The sequence below is a fragment of the Diospyros lotus genome, chromosome 5, assembly GCF_014633365.1.
Source record: "Diospyros lotus cultivar Yz01 chromosome 5, ASM1463336v1, whole genome shotgun sequence".
NCBI classification, from domain to species: domain Eukaryota; kingdom Viridiplantae; phylum Streptophyta; class Magnoliopsida; order Ericales; family Ebenaceae; genus Diospyros; species Diospyros lotus.
In genome coordinates, this window is record NC_068342.1 from 40837730 (window position 1) to 40856105 (window position 18376).

An 18376-nucleotide genomic window follows, 5' to 3' on the forward strand; every position below is an offset into this window, starting at 1 on the left:
CAGTACGCCTATGCAGGCGCGTTAGATGTCCAGATTCAACGTTCTTCGTCTGGTCCTTCTTCGTCTTTCCTCTCGTGCGCTCTGCATCGATCTTCCTGCTTCTCAGCCTCATCAAATGAGCTATCTCATGGCGATCGTTAGCAGCTATAGTTCGTGTCATTGCTCCTGCTTCGTAACTTTCACGCTTTACATGTGATTGTATCTATACAAGTTGCAAAAACCTAAACGCGTACATTGAACGAATATATTGTTTTCTTGCAGGCAAGCATCGATCCTTTTGCTTCCTTGGATTACTCGTCGTTTATGTTCGAACGAGGAAGCTTGAAGTTCAAGAAAGAGGACCTTCCGTGATCTTTCTACAGCGAGGTGACCATAGAGATTCTATTTGCCCCTTTTATGTACTTATAACATTTTTTTGTTCTAGTCTTGATTCCTAGATCCTCGGCACTGCGAACTTGTTGATTCATTTACTCGTCTTGATTGCTAAAGCTTATCGCCTTCTTTCACTTTTATATTCACGGTTTATTGGTTTTATACCTCCTTTTTTTGGTAAGTAGTCGGGATGGGTTTAAAGATGGTGCTTGTTAGGGGTTCAACATCATTTTGTTTATGTAGTAGCCGTCCGTGGATTATTAATTTGAGTTGTAAAAGGGTGAAAAGCAATAGGAAGTTAGAAAGTATAATTTATGACGTGTGAAGCTATGGTACACGGGGAAGGCTTGCACATAAGAAACCAGAATGCACTTTCAGTACTCTTCTTCCGCTATTAAATTTATGATGTTGTATAGACAGAAAATGAGGCTTAACTTTATTGAGACTTACTTTATGTTGAAGGCCTTTTTAGTTTGCTTGGTTTTAAATCGCTTTGTGCCTATGGCTTTGGCTCTTATCATTTATTTTGTGTGCGCGCGCGCGAGCGCGCGTTGTGTTGGGGGAGGGGTGCCATGGCTGATTGTATGAAATTTCAAGAGAATTTGGTGTGGAATGGAATGTTCATAGATTTTTAGCTATGTATATTGTTGGATCATAGTGGGTTTGTTTTGTGATTAGCATTTTATTGGAATGGTACATGAATTTGAGTATGCCTATTATGACAAAGGCTGTTCTCTTTTCCAAGTGTAAACATATAGTTAAATTAGTTTTTTTAGTTCCATTGTCTTTAATGTTTTAAGTATAAACATCACAAATTAGAAGTTTAAAAGAAGGTAAATTAAGATAATGATATTCTTGATTGACAATTGTTGACTATAATAGAATCGTTGTTAGTCATATTGTAGTAGGTTTGTAAGTCAAATGTAACTCTTAAGTTATGTGTTCCTAGAGTTAAAAGACACATAGGTATTGTTTTGAGAAGTTGTGGAATTTGAAAATTCATGGATTTTAATGATAGCTTCCATGGAAAAGCCTCAGTAACCCCATATGTTCCAACATGTGTTTTTGCTCCAAGATACATGTTTTTAATAACTTGTAAAAGCAATTCAAACTCCTTTCATTTCCATAACCCTCTTCAAGACTTATTTGGGAATTTTGTCACAATTTTTTTTTAAAATCTATAAATGTAAATCCAGTTGTTTATCTCTATACCTTTTCATTAGGTGCCTCAATAAGTATATAGCTTTGTTATTCTTTTGATTTAGTGATAACATTAAATAATTTCGTTTGCAAAAAATTGCCTTGTTCTCCCATTCATTTCCATGCTTCTATTGATATGTTATTCAGTATGTTTGTATGTTTTCCAATTCTTTGTTTATGGCATCCAGACAGATTTCTCTATAAAACATATAATTCTTATTTTCTTTAGAGTTACTAAGATGCCCCAATATCACACTTGTTTCTCCAACTTCATTGAATAACTTCAAGAAATACTACTTTAACTTGTCTTTGATCGCCTCGACATTTACTTATACTTTTTATTTTTGTGTTTTATGCATTTCATTTTATTTGATTCTTTTTTTTTTCTTGCTTAAGCTAGTTTATATATATATATTTATGTATATATTTTATCCATCTTTTGTATCAAGTAGTTGCTATACATTTGGATAAATTCCACCTAGACTCCCTATGATTTGGGCCATTTTCAAGGAGATCCTCTATAGTTTACTTTTACCATTTCAGGTCCTCCTGCTTTACTTGTTTCCAAAGACCCCGTTATGTTAGAAAAAAACCACAATGCGTTAGTGGAACTAAAGCTGGGTTTGATTTAGCCACATCAGTGTTTAGCAGAGGAGAGAGAGAACCCATTGTTCAAGAGAGAGAGAGAGAGTCGAACCCTTTGTAGAATAATTGAAAATGGTTCCAATCTTTGTGGCCAGAATTGACTTGCACCTGCAGAGAAAGAATCTTCTATGTCACATTTAAATTTAAAGTTGAGTTAAATTTATTATACAATGTGTTGTTTTATTTACCTTAAAACTTACTTGTTGACTTGCACCTACATAGAGAGAATCGAAAAATGGGGTCTTTTAAAGCAGGAAAAAGAAAAATGAACAAGAAACCCAAATTTTCCAAATTTGTAAAACTCAATAAATAGAGAAAGAAAAGATGAATCTTCCCTTTCATCTCCCGACAACTATCCACCCTATCCCCTTGCTTCATCCCTTGGAAAAGCGGATGCCATCCTTTGACAACCTCCATTGTTATCAAACATGTTAAGTACCTCCTTTAGTTTCCTCTCTCCTTCAATTCCTAAAGTTATAAATTCTGAATGCACAGAAAAAAAAAAAATAAAAAATCTTATATATATTGTCAAGTTCACAAATTAGAAAGTGAAGAAGCATTTGTCACCAATAATACAAATGAAACAAAGTTTTAAGTCAATATCCTTGTATGCAAAAGTGAAGTTGAAGTTGTGGGTTTTGATTTCCCTTCGATAAGGATGGTGGATGGATGAGTAGAAAAGTTGAAGTGGGTCTTTGGGGGGGAAGAGAGGTGGAAATGTGTTTCTGTGTGACCGTGGTTGAGATTGTAGTGAGAATTTTGCTATGAAAGACAATCAATGAATCAACAAAATAATGGAGAAAAGGATAGAAATTAGTGTTTGCATCTCTCTCTCTCTAGAACTATTAGTGATCTCTTTCCTTTTTTAAGGTCATGTGTGGTTAAATCTAACCTAACTTTAGTTTAATTGTTGTCGTTTGTGGCTTTTTCTAATAGAAGGGGGGGGGGGGGGGGGCTTTGGAATAAAAAAGTAAAGCACTTGTGCCCTAAATACCTAAATCAATTTTTTGGTATGGACATAAATGACCATAAGTCCACATTGAGTGGTTGGGCGTTCTCCTTCTATTACTTTACAATCCTTACAATATAAATCCCTCAAAAGTTATAAATTCTGAATACATAGAAAAGAAAAACATCTTATATATATATTGTCAAGTTCACAAATTGGAAAGTGAAGAAGCATTTGTCACCAATAATACAAATGAAACAAAGTTTGAAGTCAATATCCTCGTATGCAAAAGTGAAGTTGTAGTTGTGGGTTTTGATTTCCCTTTGATAAGGATGGCGAATCGATGACTTGATGAGTAGAAAAGTTGAAGTGGGTTGGGTGGAGAGAGGTGGAAATGTGTTTTTGTGCGACCGTGGTTGAGATTGTAGTGAGAATTTTGCTATGGAAGACAATCAATGAATCAACAAAATAATGGAGAAAAGGAGAGGAATTGTAGAGACTTATTGTGTTTGTCTCTCTCTCACTATTTATGATCTCTCTCCTTTTTTAAAGCCATGTGTGGCTAAATCTAACCTAACTTTAGTTTAATTGTTGTCTTTTGTGGTTTTTTCCTAATAGAAGGGGGGGGGGGGGGGGGTGTCTTGAAAAAAAAAAAATTAAAGCACTTGTGCCTTAAATACCTAAACCAATTTTTTGGTATGGACATAAATGACCATAAGTCCACATTGAGTGGTTGGGCATTCTCCTACCATTACTTTACAATCCTTACAATATAAACTCCTCAGAAGTTATAAATTTTGAATACACAGTGTGGGGCAAATGTGCAATTACTTGTTATGGTTAGATGGTTAAGATGGTTGTAACAATTAGATGGTTGTAATGGTTAGGTTGTTGGGTGGTAGTTAGGGGGTTTAGATTGTTGGGGACAATTAGATGGGTAAAAGCGATTGTTAATGTTATTAGGAGGTTAACAACCTAGCGGTTAGGGTGTAACTATCATGGATGGCAGGAAGAGGGGCTATAAGAAAGGGCTCCCCTATTCAATAAATAGGATGGATGAATACTTTGATGAATTTATAGTCTATTCCTCTCTCAATTTCTCTCTATTCATTCCCTCCCTCAATTTCCCTCTAATATCTCTCTCTCAATTCTCTCCTAGAATCAAACCCTAATTCTCCTCATCAAGGATAATTCCCTTGTCAGGATTGAGACCCAGACAATTGGTATCGGAGCAGTGACTTGGGGTTGTAATTCCAGCCTTGAAACAACTGGAAATCAGTCAAAATTCCACCAAAACTGAACAATGAGTCAAGACCCAGGACCTCTAATGGCCAAAATTCACAAATTGGAAAGTGAAGAAGCATTTGTCACCAATGATACAAATGAAACAAAGTTTTAAGTCAATATCCTCGTTTGCAAAAGTGAAGTTGTAGTTGTGGGTTTTGATTTCCCTTTGATAATGATGGTGGATGGATGATTTCATGAGTAGTGTGAGAATCTCACATCGCCTTAGCAAGGGAGACCTGAGCAATATATAAGGAGGAGGATCCCTCCACTCGTTAAGCTAGCTTTTCAGGTTGGAGTTCTACCTCTGACTTCTCACATGATATCAGAGCCAACCTTTGGCTGTGGGACTACCCTCAGTCGTGGTCATGGACTAGTACCTTGCCCGATCACCAAGGCATGTATCAGTTACTGGAGAAGCTTCGGCCGGGGGGGAGGGGGGGAGTGTGAGAATCCCACATCGCCTCAACAAGGGAGATCTGGGCATATATAAGGAGGAGGATCTCTCCACCTGTTAAGCTGGCTTTTCAGGTTGGAGTTCTACCTCTGACTTCTCACAAGTAGGAAAGTTGAAGTGGGTCTTTTGGGTGGAGAGAGGTGGAAATTGTCATGTCACTGGTAGGTTGGTTACTAAGGCGGGAAGATATAAGGGTGGTATCGGGGTATTATTGTAATAATGATAGAAGGTGGTTACGTATAAAAGGATGTAGAATGGGGGCAGTTAGATAGAAGATTGTAGAACATATCATTCAAATGTTTGGCGCCAAGGATTGGTATATAAGCCAACTTTCGTGGCTCTTAGTGGCATGATTGGAATATGTTAGATTTATATTTATGTCATGCTTATGTCATGACTCACTTAGTATTAGACTATTAGTATAAATAGTGTTATAATTGGGAGCACGGGCAGTCCAAGAAATCACCCTATGAATCAAGAAATTTATTCACTCTTGGACACTCTCCCAATCCTCTTGGTTTGGACACAAACATCATACCAAAAAATAAATGCAAGCAAACCAGAACAGAAATAATAAACAAGAAACAAAAACGCAAACCACAATGACACCAGATTTTATCGTGGTTTGGAATGCCGTTTAGGACAACCCTACGTCCAGTCTTAAACCTGCTCGAGCAGCCTTCTTTTATTCAAAGAATGATCAGTATATAGTTAGTTCTCTTCCTTCTATTTCCTAAGTATATCAAGCATTCGCCCCAAGATTACAAAGCTATCAAACTCTAGCCTTTCTCTTAGAATGATCACTACTCGTTACAAATAGAAATGAGAACTCTACCTATCTTGGCTACCCCTTGCCCTCTATTTATAATAGTGGGTGGATATCCCAATGAAGACTATTAAATATTTACAGTTTAACCCCCTAACTATCACTAATTACATGATTGGGATATAAACATCTATTTAATGCTTCATTGGCCCTCAAATACACTGATATAACTAATCTTCTTATCCTATACTCGAGACAACACTTTAACAAATAGGTGTACAATATATTTGTTTGTTGAGGAATTTATTTCTTCCAACTAGGGTTTGACTCTCTCAAGTTCTCTAATTCAACATGATATTAGAGCCAAAATACAAACCCTAGTTGCAACCAGCCGCTGGCACCACCACCATCGCTGCTGCTGTCTGCAGACGCCCTGCACTGGTGCCATTAGTCCCACCGCCAACTCCAGCTCTATCACGGCCTCCAGATCCGCAATTTCATCACGGCCTCTTCGCTGCCTCCACCATCGCTTCTTAGATCTGGCCTCTATAGCCACCGTTGCCATCTGCCTCAGCTTTGGCATGCGTGACCTGCACCTCTAGCCTCCTCTCCAGCAGCGATAGTCTCCTCCCCAGCCCATGATTTCTACTATCTTCGTTGTTGTGCCTCCACTACCTCAACGTCATCCGACGTCTTGCCTCCCCATTGATCGCGATCTGACTTGCCTACGACCGCTAGCCACGTCGTTGCCCACCATCCTTAGACCTGACTCGCTCGCGACCATCGGCCATCGGATCTTATTGGATTTGCCTTGTTTGTGATCTCCAGCCACCAGATCTTGATGTCGTTGGATCTCCTTCATTGTCGCTCTGATTGTCGCCTCACCGGTCGTCGCCTGTCGTCTCACCACTGCTACTTCTCCACCGTCGCTGTTGCCGTTGCTTCGTCAATTTGCCGTTTCAGATATTTGCCTTTTCATTCTTTCACCGGTCTCTCGTGGTCTCTCATTGGATCTGTCTCTCCGGTCTCTCGCCGAATCTGCCTCATCGGTCTCTTGCTGGATTTGCCTCCTCAGCTGCTATCCCTCCAGCCATCATTTCTTAGTCCCGACTATCAATCCCTCAGACCTGGTCAGATCTAGTTGTTAGACCTTAGATCTAGCCGTCAATCTTTAGATCTGGCCATCATCTCTCATATTCGGCTATCAATTCTCCGTATTCGTCCACTCCCATCCAGATTTAGCTGATGCTGTCTCAGATCTTGCGGCTGGTTATTAGATCTCATGACTGGTTTCTCAGATCTCATCTCCTTCCAGCGCGACTCTTAGATTGGCTTGCCTTCAGATCTCGCGCCTGTTTCTTCTTCCAGCGCGACTCTCAGATCTCACGGCCTCTTCTTCGGATCTTGTGCATCGCACAAATCTCGCATCGTCACTGCATTGCCAATTTGCCATCATCGTTGTCGTTTGCCTCCAGTCATCGTCTCCGCAGCCGCCTCCAATTGTCGACTGCCTTTGTGATCCAAAACAACTGTCTTCTACAACAACACTTCCATGTGCCCTCGAATAAATTACATTTGTAACAAGCTTGGAACATATATATGTTTTAGTTTGAGGGGGGGAGTGTTAGATTTATATTTGTGTCATGCTTATGTCATGACTCACTTAGTATTAGTATAAATAGGTGTACAATATTTGTTTGTTGGGAAATTTATTTCCTCCAACTAGGGTTTAGCTTTGACAAGTTCTGTACTTGTTTGTTGAGGAATTTATTTCCTCCAACTAGGGTTTAGCTCTGACAAGTTCTCTAATTCAACAGAATGTAATTGATCCTATTTCCTCTCTCTCACACACACACACACACCCCAATTTCCACACAATTCTCCATTGAATTACGGTAGAATTCCCTTTGTCAAAATCAAATTCTAACAATTTGGTATTAGAGAAAGTTCTGGGCCATCAAAGGAGACTTCGAAGTGAGTTATGGCAGACGGAACATGGATGAAGCAGATAGAGGCGCAACTCTAACAGGTGACGACAATGACTGATATGTAGAACCATATAGGGACATTCAAGAATTCAGTGGAGAGGAGGATCGATGGAGCTTGTGGCATGAAGAGAGCAGAGCGCAGACTGCTAGGTTGGAAGATTAGATGCGAGAACAGAGTCAACCTCTTAGGGAACAAATGCAACAGTTCGTACTAATGCTCTCCTTCGAACACAAGTAAGAATCTCGCTTACATTTCCTCTTATGGAGAGATCTAAGCCAGTTTTGAATGGCCAGGGAGTGAATTTCAGATTTGAGGGATCTGCTGAATTGGAGACAAAAGAACAGGAGATAGAGGAGAATGTAGGAGAAAGGAGGTAGGGAAATATAATTGAGATCCCCTTATTCATTGGCCATAACCCAAGGTGGTGGGTGAGGCGATGTGAGAGTATGTTCAGTCTCTACAATGTGGCTGAACAACAGAACGTGACCTTAGTTGCTGCCTATTTGAATGAGGAGGATTGGGGCGAAAATTGATAGGTTATTAGCTAGGTTAATAAAAAAATGATGACAACATGGTACGATAGATGTGTGGTACCAAGGATGGATTGGGGTGAAGGAGGAATGTTCTTGGGGGGAATTTGTGGAGGATCTCTGTGAAAGATTTGGGGAAAGAGGAATGCTAGATGTGGTTGAGGAGTTTAATAAGTTGAGGTAGGAGGGTATTGTACAAGCCTATGTCATGACCCTAGGAGTAATAGAAGAACATTATTGTACTAAGGATGGAGAGGGATAAGGTTGGAAATATGACAGTTGTTTTGAGGGCAAAATTATAAAATACTTGGTCAACGAAATAAGCTTGTAACAACGTTTTGAGAAAAGCTGGGGGGAGCTTTTCTAAAATGTTGTTAAAATAGTATTTAAGCTTGACAATATTTTGACAACATTTAAGCTCTTTAATTATGTATAACTAAATAAGCTATACAACGTGTAAGTTAAAGGGGGCAGCTTACAAGCAATCAAACTACTAAGCCACACACCCCTTAAGGTGGTAAGAGTGCTTGGAGTCTAGGTCCAAGGTGTAGGCTTGAGCCTTTTTCAATGCGAGGCGCACATTTTTCAAAAATCTATGTAAAGATATTTATACATCATTATTTTCAATATCTACCTATAAAGAACTAAATGCAAACTTATAAAATGATAAATAACAAATAACAAATAACAAATAACAAATAACCAACACTATATTACTATAATAACAACTAATATTATTTTAATTCCTATAATAAGTTAATAACAACTAATATTGTTTCAAAAGAGTACTATAAGTCTAAATCATCAACATAAAGCATTGTTTCAAATTCAAGTTTCAACACGAGACAAATTCATAAAATGGCAAGCAGCTAAAATGACAAATCACAAGTAATGTTTAAATCATCCTAGCATAACTAAACATCAACATGAAGCATTTTTTCATATCTTTAAGGTTAAAATTATGCTTATTTCTCAATAAAAACAACAACAACAACATATCCAGCCTTTATCCCACTATGTGGGGTCGGCTACATGAATTCTAGACTTCCATGTATTTCTGTCTTTTGTCATATCTTCATTTAGATCCATATATTTCATATCAAATTTTAATGTCTCTTCCAAAGTCTTCTTGGGTCTACCTCTATCTCTTTTTGTGACTAATTGTTCCATTTCATCAACTCTCCTCACATGAGCGTCTCTTAGTCTCCTTCTCACATGACCAAACCATCTTAGTCTAGTCTCTCTCATCTTCTCCTCGATTGACACTACTCCTACCTTATTACGAATAACTTCATTTCTAATTTTATCCTTTTTTGTATGTCCGCACATCCATCTTAACATCCTCATCTCCGCTACACTCGTCTTTTGCTCATGCTGGTATTTGACTGCCCAACATTCTGAGCCATACAGCAAGACTGGTCTTATAGCTGTCCTATAAAATTTTTCTTTCAATTTTAATGGGATTTTACCATCACATAACACCCCCGATGCATTTCTCCATTTTAGCCAACCTGCCTTAATTCTATGTGCGACATCCTCATGAATTTCTCCATCTTTTTGAATCACTGATCCCAAATATCGAAAATGGTCCTTTTTTTTGTAAGATTTGGTCTTCTAATTTCATTATAACATCATCCACTCTTGCATTTTTACTAAATTTGCATTCCATATATTTTGTTTTCTTTCTACTTAATTTAAATCCCCTAGATTCTAAATTGTTTCTCCACAACTCAAGCTTAGTGTTCACTCCTTCTTTTGTTTCATCCACCAACACTATGTCGTCTGCAAATAGCATACACCATGGCACATCTGTCTGAATATCTTTAGTGAGTTCATTTATTAGTAGGGCAAATAAGTATGGACTTAGTGCAGAACTTTGATACAGTCCTACTGTAGTTGTAAATGGTTCAGTATCCCCTCCGCATGTTTTGACCCTTATCTCTACACCATGATACATGTCCTTAAGGGCTTGTATATAAGCTATTTTGACTCATTTCTTCTCTAAAACCCTCCATAATACTTCTCTAAGGACCCTATTATAGGCCTTTTTTAGATCTATAAACACCATATGTAGGTCCTTCTGATGATCTCGATACCTTTCCATTAGACGCCTCAGTAAATATATAGCTTCCATTGTTGACCTACCAGGTATGAAACCAAACTGATTTTCTAACACCTTTGTTTCCTTTCTGAGCCTCTGCTCTATTACTCTCTCCCAGAATTTCATGGTATGACTCATTAACTTAATTCCTCTATAATTTTCACAGTTTTGAACATCTCCTTTGTTCTTGTATATAGGAACCAAAGTACTCTTCCTCCACTCATCTGGCATCTTTTTTGATTTAAGGATTGCGTTAAATAGTTGCGTTAGCCAGGAGATGCCCTCTTCTCCCATGCATTTCCATGCTTCTATTGGTATATTATCTGGTTCTTATGATTTTTCATCTTTTTTAATGCTTGCCTTATTTCATTTGAACTTATGCGTCGATAGAATGTGTAGCTCACATTCCCTTCGGAGTTACTAAGATGTCCCAACTTAACTCTTGTGTTACCACCATCATTGAATAATTTTGTGAAATACTCCTTCCATCTCTCCTTAATCGCTCCCTCATTTACTAAAACATTTTGATTGTCATCTTTTATGCATTTCACTTGATTTAAATCCCGTGTTTTTCTTTCTCTTGCTTTAGCTAATTTATATATATCCCTTTCTCCATCTTTTGTATCAAGTCGTTTATATAGATTCTCATATGCTTTTGACCTTGCTTCACTAACAGCTCTTTTTGCTGCCTTTTTTGCTTCTTTATAATTTTTTTGATTTTCTTCATTGTTGCATTGATATACCGCCTTATAGCAAGTTTTCTTATTTTTAATTTTCAATTGTACCTCTTCATTCCACCACCAAGACTCCTTAAGGTTAGGGGCTCTACCATTTGTTTCTCCAAGAACTACCTTTGCCGTGCTTCTCAGAGCATTAGCCATTTCTTTCCACATTTGGTTTGTCTGTCTTTCTGCATTCCATTCCCTTCTACCCCTTAATTTTTCTTTGAAGATTAGTTGTTTCTCCCCTTTTAAATTCCACTACCTGATTCTTGGATTTTGTTTTATGTGATTTTTTCTCTTCCAATTTCTTACTTGGACGTCAAGTACTAGAAGTCTATGTTGAGTAGTCAAACACTCTCCCGGTATCACCTTACAATTCCTACAACATAACTGATCCTCTTGTCTCATGAGGAAGTAATCTATTTGGGTGCTTGAGGTGATATTTTTATATGTGATTAAGTGTTCGTCCCGTTTTTTGAACCTAGTATTGGTTATAATGAGCCCATATGCCATAGCAAAATCTAGGATAGATTTACCCTCATTATTAATTTCCCCGAATCCATACCCTCCGTGTACCTCTCTATATCCGTTTCTGTCTCTACCCACGTGCCCATTTAAGTCACCTCCTATAATCACTTTCTCTCCTCTTGGTATCATTTGTATGAGTCCCTCTAGGTCTTCCCAGAATTTTGCCTTTATCTCATCACTTAACCCCGCTTGTGGTGCATATGTACTAAAGATATTCATAGTCATTCTTCCTAGACTAATCTTCACCATAATAATCCTATCCCCTATTCTCTTTACATCCACTACCTCATCTATTAAGCTTTTATCCATAATAATCCCCACTCCATTTTTCGCTCGATCAGTTCTTGTGTTCCATATTTTATATCTAGCTTTTGATAAAGTTTTTGCTTTTTTCCCTACCCATCTCGTCTCTTGAAGGCACATAATATTAATTTTTCTCCTAATCATCACATCCACCACTACCATAGCTTTGTCTGTTAATGTTTCTATGTGTCATGACCCAATCCTTAATCTATGATTTTGTTTTTGGCCTTGACTTTGGATTTGATTTTGTTTTTAGCCTTGACTTTGAATTTGATTTTGTTTTTGATTTTGATTTTGATTTTGGTTTTGATTTTGATTTTGGATTAGCTTCTTTACCCACATCCGTTCAAGCAAATGCGGGAACCCTTGCTCATTTAGTACTACATCCGGGCGCCGATGCAACGGCCCTAGCTCACTTGTCACTACACGGGGGCAGTGTAGCGCGTCGCTATGAAGGGTTACGCCCACGCCCAAACGATTTTTCATAATTTGTCTAGAGTTCATGTTTTGGATCCGACTAAGTTTTACGTTGGCTGTCGGCTACCTAACACAACCCTCCTCCTTTATCCGGGCTTGAGACCGGCAGTGGATAACATCCCCAGGCGGAGTTCTTATTTCTCAATCCTCAGGTAAAAAACAAATCTATGTGATTGCACTTACATATTAATAAAAAAACAAATTCTCCAATGACAATCAAACTAAAACATTTTGGAAACAAAAAAGAACCCCTCCCCCCCCCTCCCCCCGGGGGGGGGGGGGGGGGTAGTTTGTGTCAACAAGTTTAATGTTGAGACTTGATGGTTGAATATGCTATTGAATCTCTTTCGATCTTTTTTTCCTTTCACTTTTCTCACCCTAGGGTTTGAGGTTTCATGTTGAATAGCTATTGAGATGAGAGGTTTTGTTTTATGTTAGGGTTTTATATTAGATAGCTAGTGCGATGCTAGATTGTTTTCTCAAATTTCCTTTATCTTTTCTTTTGGTTATTACATGTTAGATTTTAACAAGTACATTAAAAAATGACATAGGCGCTAAAGGCATGTGCCTTGCCCTCTGGGTGAGGCATCCACCTCATTGAGCAAGCCACCCTTAATTGAGCCTTAAGCATGCCTTTGACGACTATGGATCAAATCACATGAATTCTTAACAAATGAGTTAGAAATGAGGTCATTTTTAATATGTATGGAGTGGTTCTTGAAAATAAGATGCATCAAACATGATAAGATGGTTTGGTTATACGAGAAGGAGATCGATAGAGACTTTTGTGAGGAGAGTGTATGGGATGGAACAAGTGTGTCATGTACTTACGAGGGAGATAGTAGAAGTAGAAATATTATAATAAAACAGAATTCAAGCAGTAGATGTTTGTACGGGTAGAGCTAAGGCATGTAGTACATAGGCGGTTATGAATAATGCAGGAACCTATGTACTTGTACAGGAAGGCAATTGAGGCCGTCCCTTCTATTGGAGGCATCTGGAAATTGAATGAAAACTTTATGATTCTCCCTCAATTTCCCTCTCGATTCTCTCATTCTCTCTGTTCTTTAATTCTCTCTCTCCCTCACTTTCACGAGAACTCTCTTGTTTCACCAGTGATCTCTCTCCTTTCGGAAGAGATCGAAATTGACAATTGCTAGATCCTTCCAGATCTGACAGAGTGTTTTGCAAAAGAGATAAAGGAAGACAAAAAAGATTTAGTGGGAGACTTAGGTATGGTATTAGTTAAAGGGCCTTTCAAAAGATGGACCACATATATAGATAACAATGATTGCTGAACATGCATTTTGAACATGATTCATGTAATCGACACACATAGTGGGATTAGGGCTGGATGTGTTGTTGTAAACATGCATTTTGAGTGGCACAGAAGGCTTTAGAGTTTGAGATCTTTTTGTACATGAAACTAGTGAGAAGGAAAAATAATCTTTTGCATGGGATGATCTTTATCATGAGGGAGTTCTAATGGGATTTGTGTGGATTGGGGTGATGGAATGCTTCGAGTATTTTGCAAAGGGAGTGTCGTGAGCTTTTTTGTGTGGTGTAGCTAATTTGTAAGATGTAATTAGGGGCCATTAAACATGGAAGGTGCCTTTGTTCAATGTGGAAGGAGCCCATGCTCAGATAAAACTATGTGTTTTTCATTCATTAAGTTATGAATAAAAAAGGTTTGGATGGTTTGGTAGCTATGAAGATCCAAACTATACAAAACTATGAAGATCCAGAAAAAAACTATACGTTCTGTTCAGAGTAGGTTATTTAGCAAAAAAGCTAGTCTTTTGAAATCTTAAAAGAAAAGATTGCCCAAAAAAGGTTTGGATGGTTTGGTAGCCTGTCAAAGTTGTTTGTTACTATTATTGCAATAGCCCACCTAGTAGGATTTAAGATTTGGTGTGTTATTGTTGTTGTATTGTCATTACAGCCAGATTATTTGTGTACTAAAGAGGTATGCTATTTTTTATTTTTGTTCAAAAACAACAATAACAATAGCAACAATGATAAGTCTAAATTCCACTTGGTAGGGTTTTTGTTTTTTGTTCAATGTTGAAAAAATGTCCTAAACTAGTTGGCTTTGCTAGTGCAAATAAGCAAAAAAGTGTGTAAAATTTTGATTTTTTCCTTGTACTTTTTATGCTTAAGAAGCTAACAAGAAAACTAAAATGTATTGACTACCAAAAAGATACTACTATACTTGAAAGAAAAAAAAGGGGGGGGGTGTAAAAAGCTTGTCCCGTGTGACCTTTTTAGTCTTTACATGGTTCCTGCATCCAGCACTAATAGGAGGCAAATTCCAAAAAATTATTCTGGAAAGAGTCTATGTTGCCCTAGATACAATATGCAAAATAGTGTGTATTGGCCCTCAATCTTATTGTTTTCCAAATGAATAGATCAGTGAAGACTTGAAATGGTGCCTATGGCCACGTTACACATCTGACCACAGACTAAGCCCATAATCATAACCCGCTTGAAAAAGAATCCTGTTAGCAGACTTGTCCCAACATGTGTAAAACCCTTTCAATAATGGCCCTCCCTACTGGTTGGACCTCACCCTCTCTGTGTGAAGTTAGCATACTGATAAAATGATTATCTTTTACCAATTGTGCAAAATGACTGAAATTGTTTCATTGTCAATGTGATGCCACATCTTGAGGGCCTATAGTTTTCGTCTCTGCCTTCATTTTGGACTAGCTTCATGTCTGAATCAAAATTTTCTTATCAAATGCTGATGTTAATTTGTATTTGGTTCTGATATCTATGTAATTATTTTCCTTAATAACTATGTTGATTTATCATTCTAGCATGTTTTGTCTCATCATTTCTGCTTTTCATATTGCTATGTTTATTTGTTTTAATTTATTTGAGATTGTTATGGATTTTAATTTATTTGGTGTTATTTATTTATTAGTTATTTTGTTTTGCAGTAACGTGGTTATAGGATAGAGCAATTTAACCTTTAATGTGTTGCATGATGATATTTATTGTGGCAAGCCAACTGCTACATAATTTGCAGTGACTAATGTCTAAATTGGCTTTCAATGTCTATGATTGTCTGTTGATAAATTGGAAATATACTTTCTTATTGGAAGGTAAGTTGACTTTCCTATGTTTGCGGTAATCATGTGTCTTATTTGGAGGACTTGTTTATGGAATAGATAGGACCATTACTCCTTCTCTGATAGTCTTATTGCATTTGTGTCTTCTTGCTTGTGGGATGGATAGAACCATTTCTCTATAAGCACTTCACTTCATTATGGTGTTCTCTGTTTAATTAACTTGTTATTTGTCAAAAAAGAATAATGTAGGATAAAGCATAGAGTTGTGATAGCCACGGGGCAGATGATGATAACATGTGCATATGTGCCACTTCTTTTCGTACTATATTCAACAGCCATGCCTAGTTCATTTTTTATGTGATTCCATGCATACATTTCATTCATTTGTTGGAATATAGAGATTAGGCTATTTGCTGAAGAGAGTTACAGAAAATCTGCTAGAATCTATATGAGGATTGAAACTTTTTTTTTTAAAGGAAATATATCTCTACTTCAGCTTTCTGCTTTGTATCTCTATGTTCTGTGCCTCTTAGTTTTTAGTGATTGACACACTTCCATTCAGCCAGGCTTGGCCCCTATAAACTAATATAAAGTGCTTGTCATCATTTGGCGTTGTGAAATTAAGTTTTGTAGAAGTGGTTCTGCATTGGTGAAAGGGCTATACAGTAAGGTTCTCATAAGCTTTTGTCTGTGTGCACCATGCTCATAAGCCTTGTATGGGAGGTTTTAAGATTTGCATAAAAGCAGTGGGAGGTTACTAGATAAATATATAGAATCTTTACAAATTCTACTCCAAATTTGTATGGCTTCTTAATTTTTCTAGTTTAGTAGATCATTTCAAATTTTAGCCATGCAGATTAATTAGGTGAGGGATGTAATGACGTGAAATAGCAATGATCAGTCAAAGAATGCCTGCTAGCTGTAAACGGTTCTGGAGTGTTTGTATTTTAACTTGTGGGGCTCATTGCAAGTTAATCTTATTTTATGCATCTTTTCCCTCTGTGATTGCAAAATTTCTTCATATGCATAACATTATTTTACACTCTTTAAAGAGCAGTGAGTTGAATGAGCTTAGGGATGTGCTTATATAGTTTCTTCACTTTTGTTGCTTTGTTTAATTATGTTCTCTTGATTTCCCATTTGGAAAAAAAAAAAAAAAGAGACACGTTCTACCTGGATTTTTAAAATTGTTAAATTAACTTCTAGTATACGTTTTCTCATGAATCCTTTAATCATGATTATGATGCATCTTTATTGTGAATTTTGCTCCATTTGCTACTTTGATGTTAATGACATTTCAACAACTGTAGTAAGTATTTATGAAAAGAAACCATATGAACGGTAGATAGTTAAAAAGCATACATGCAGGTCTTTTTTTCCATTTATTGCTCAACTTTACATAGATAACTGTTCTTTGGCTAATCACATCATGGTCCTTCTTAAAGCTGTTTCGATAGATCATGTCATACCAAATCTGATGGCCATTAGGCTTAATGTTTGTCATGCCGTTCATTCATTGGTCTTAATGATAAGAAGCCTAGTGTCAGTGTTGAATTCACTGACAGCCAGCCTGACATCCCTCCACAATTGTCAGGCTCCTTTACTAATGCAGTTGTAGCCTGGTGAGAAATTCAAGGGTATAGTGAAGCATCAATAACAAAAAAAAGCAATATGAGCTGGTATTCATATTAATGGAAATTGATTCTTTAGGGCTTACCCCGACTTCATTGCTTTTGCTATTGTTTCATTTTTCTGAGGCTGTGGCTGGCTTAGCTGGAGGCTGAAGGGAGCATGCAAATCATATTTAAGGAGTCCTTGGGAGCTTCTACTTCCTTTGTTGACACCCTCTGTTCCATAAGCCTGCCCGAAGATTTTGTTTAGAACTGGCTAGTGAACTACTTGGGTTGTTTTTTTATTTTCTTCTAAAGCACAAACCTTTTTTTGCAGTTCTGCATTCTCTTGACGTGCTAGGTCTACCTTCTTGTTTAGCTCTATGTTTTCTTGTTGAATGAGGCTCCTCTGTAATGGATCAATGAAAATCAGTTCCTTAACAGGATATAAACTCTAAAATTGAAAATTCTAGGTGTTTTCCAAGAAGACACCTTCCGGTTAAGTTCGTTTATTTCATCAGTAAAAATTTGGTCCTGCAGGAAAGATTAATTGCAATTAGGAGGATCAAACATAAAGTTTACATTGGGAAATCTTGCCCTTTATGAAAGGAAACTTTGATGTCTGAGCATATATTACCTTTCTCATGCGGATACCTTTCAAACTCATTTCCAGTTGATTTTCCAGATTTTGTAGATCATTGGCACTCAAACCAGAAAGTTCTTCTCCCAACAGTTTCCTGCAATTATTTCAGTGGCCGGTATTGGTGCATCCTCAAAATCTTCTATCAACTGCAATTTCATTTCTAATTTTTGGAGAATTATTTTCTTTCAGTGTAAACAGTAGCTTTCCTGCCTTTAGGAAAGAGCACATCTTAATGCGCTTTAAACCGAGAATGAGTTTTACATAATATGTGTATTTTGACTCCTAAAGTTGTGTAAGAATACAAAATGTCACGGTCAAGGGAAATTATTGGGTATTGAAACAGCAGATAGTTTACAGTTCTTTAATTTGGTGCAATAGAAAACAAGTCAAACTCTAAAATAGAAAGCGTTGCAATGCCATGAACAAGTATTGAAATCGTGCTAATTTTGCTTGTACATGCTGCCTCAAGCTGGCATTAAGATGACTGGCAAGCAAGAATCCATGTAGCTGACACCACCTAGTGGGATTAAAGCTTGGTGGTGGAGGTGGTGGTGTTTTATGTCTTATGCCTGCGTTCACAGTTTATGTACAATGGTGAAAATTGAGTCATCATCCATGTTCAATTCTACACATTCCTAGATTGTGGCAAGTCCTGTTGTGATGTCATATCCCTTATATCTATGGAAGTAGATGAAATTTCCAAAATTGACAACCGCTCTTGCATGG

At 37.4% G+C, this 18376-nt stretch overlaps 1 protein-coding gene and 1 long non-coding RNA gene across 13 annotated transcripts in view; one reads left to right on the plus strand and one right to left on the minus strand.

Moving 5' to 3' along the window:
• The window catches only part of LOC127801060 (uncharacterized), a 43894-nt gene continuing 25518 nt past the window's right edge, over positions 1–18376 (plus strand). For 7 of the 12 annotated variants that reach the window (XR_008022948.1, XR_008022937.1, XR_008022945.1 and 4 more), the window contains exons 1-3: positions 29–172; positions 262–366; positions 17693–17765. This is a non-coding gene — a long non-coding RNA (uncharacterized LOC127801060). Of the gene's footprint in view, positions 173–261; positions 367–17692; positions 17772–18376 lie in introns of all 12 variants that reach the window. The other 5 variants (XR_008022938.1, XR_008022943.1, XR_008022940.1 and 2 more) reach the window with 4 other exon arrangements.
• Positions 362–18376, minus strand: part of LOC127801059 (MADS-box transcription factor 23-like) — a 54074-nt gene continuing 36059 nt past the window's right edge. Inside the window, exons 4-9 of the mRNA XM_052335875.1 lie at positions 17645–17744; positions 17500–17541; positions 17333–17416; positions 17115–17257; positions 16760–17016; positions 362–2700 (exon numbers count right to left, since the gene is read on the minus strand). Coding sequence (XP_052191835.1) covers positions 17001–17016; positions 17115–17257; positions 17333–17416; positions 17500–17541; positions 17645–17744 — 385 coding nt within the window. The 3' untranslated portion in view covers positions 362–2700; positions 16760–17000. The remainder of the gene's footprint in view (positions 2701–16759; positions 17017–17114; positions 17258–17332; positions 17417–17499; positions 17542–17644; positions 17745–18376) is intronic.